The sequence below is a fragment of the Balaenoptera acutorostrata genome, chromosome 14, assembly GCF_949987535.1.
Source record: "Balaenoptera acutorostrata chromosome 14, mBalAcu1.1, whole genome shotgun sequence".
Classification (NCBI taxonomy): domain Eukaryota; kingdom Metazoa; phylum Chordata; class Mammalia; order Artiodactyla; family Balaenopteridae; genus Balaenoptera; species Balaenoptera acutorostrata.
In genome coordinates, this window is record NC_080077.1 from 89,099,804 (window position 1) to 89,101,960 (window position 2,157).

The 2,157-nt window shown below is 35.4% G+C and overlaps 1 protein-coding gene across 1 annotated transcript; it reads left to right on the forward strand.

The window, feature by feature from the left end:
* The first annotated feature begins 1,096 nt into the window (after positions 1-1,096).
* On the forward strand, positions 1,097-1,534 carry LOC103015054 (60S ribosomal protein L36a-like). The gene is made up of 2 exons (XM_007166666.2): positions 1,097-1,153; positions 1,234-1,534. The coding sequence occupies exons 1-2, from the start codon at positions 1,097-1,099 to the stop codon at positions 1,507-1,509; spliced, it is 333 nt and encodes a 110-aa protein (XP_007166728.1). The 3' UTR covers positions 1,510-1,534.
* Positions 1,535-2,157: the final 623 nt, after the last annotated feature.

Below are 2,157 nucleotides of genomic sequence, written 5' to 3' on the forward strand. Positions count from 1 at the left end.
TGTTTTTTTTTTTGTTTGTTTGTTTGTTTATTTGTCTAAAAGGAATAAACACTTCTTGTTCTGGTCACTTCCCCAAGTCCTTATTCTCCTGTGAAGTTTCACATGTACATGTAAAATTTCAGTTAAATTTGTATGCTTTTCTCTTGTTCTGTCTTTGTCAGTTTAATCTTCAGACCCAGACAAGGACCCTAAAAGGGTTGAAGAAAATGTTTTCCTCCCCCATCCCTGTAAGAGGTCAACTACTGTAGAGCCTGCTATCTCTAATCAAATGTCTTCCTACTTTTTCTGAGGTCACCATTCCTTGCTGTGTCAGAAGCCTTACTCTTTTTTAAATATGTGAGGCATTCTCTCACCTCAGGTTTTTGGTATTTTCTGTTTCCTCTTCTTAGAATGCTCTCTCCTGAGATGTTTGCACAACTTGCTCTTTGATTTATATTTCTTCTTAGATGTCAGTGATGTAGAGAATATCCTGACTACTCAATCTAAAATAAAATAAAGTTTTTTTTTGGAGTTTCTAAGACTTTCTGGAATACTATCCATTTAGTGCTTTACATTGTTATTGTCTTTCTTGCCTATTCAAACATAAAAATTGTGATCACAGGACAACTGTTGTTCTCTACATTGTCCCCTACCATTTTGGAAAGAGGCTGACATAGTAAGGTGTCTAATAAATATTTGTCAACTACATGAATGGATAATGTACCCTCACTTTTTAGAGATTTCTAACTCAGAAAATTCATATCCACATACCTATTGTTCTGCATTTCTATGAAACTTCATTTTTAATGACCTGATAAAAATCATGGGTGTCCCAACCTTTAACCTTCATTAAATTACTTCCTCCGCTGAAACTAATAAACACCTCTGGGTAAACATTATATGAAAATTTGGCATGTTTCACTGATTCAATATAAAATTATTAAGTTCAAACATATAAGTAGTTGGAGATTCAGATATGTAAGACATTATCCACTTTCCAGGAGCTGTCACTCAAAAGAAGGGGACAGACAAGTGAACTGCTAGTGTATAAAATACTGAGGTACTTCGGTTTACCACCAAGCCTCTCTCTTTCTGTGCCGATAGCACTCTCGCAAACATGGTGAATGTTCCTAAAGCCTGCTGGACTTTCTGTAAGGAACTTAAAACTCCCTGTGCTCAGACAGAAATGAGTCTGTTACAGCCCACTTCTGTGCTGTTCCTTCTTCACTCTGACTTGTAAACAAGACCTAGTAGGGCAATCACCAACCCCACAAAGTGACACAATACAAGAAGGGCAAGGAGTCTCTGTATGCCCAGGGAAAGCGGCCTTATGACAGGAAGCAGAGTGGCTATGGTGGGCAGACTAAGCCGATATTCCAGAAAAAGGCTAAAACTACAAAGAAGATTGTGCTGAGGTTTGAATGTATTGAGCCCAACTGCAGATCTAAGAGAATGCTGACTATTAAGAGATGCAAGCATTTTGAGCTGGGAGGAGATAAGAAGAGAAAGCACCAAGTGATCCAGTTCTGAGCTTCATATTTTGTTTTATTATGAAGATAATAAAAAATGTGAGATTGTTTCCTTCAAATAAAATAAAATAAAATAAAATAAAATATTGAGATAGAGGGTAACACATGTTTCCTGATGAACACATTAGGAGAGGCCCCTCATCTAGAATTGTAGATGAAAATAGATTCTCAGGGGAGATTGTGGCTGCATTGATTATGAAAGGGATTTCTCAAAATTGTTTTCATTCCAACACTATTTTATAATTTCTCAAATTTTAGCCAACTAAGTTGCAGTTCTACTTTATAAGTTATTGATAAAAATGTTAGATTGTATCAGGCAAAGTTTGGCAGAAGAACTGGAAAATTTCCCCTGAACCAATACTAATTACAGATTGCTAATCACTGAATTTAAGTCCCTGACCAGTAGAATACCTACACAACCATATTATGTAAAACATATTCAGTGCTGATAATTTTTTAAAAAGTGACATTTGGAAGAGACGGAACTGCTTTATTGGAGACAAGATGTATCATATTCGCTCTTTCTTGCTATCAACAAAGCCTATCATGTTGTCATAGAAAGAAATTTGTTTGACAATCATGTTTTACTTGTGAATTTAAAAAAAAAAAAACAAAAGCATTTCCTAAGATGCATTAAATGAGATTTTAT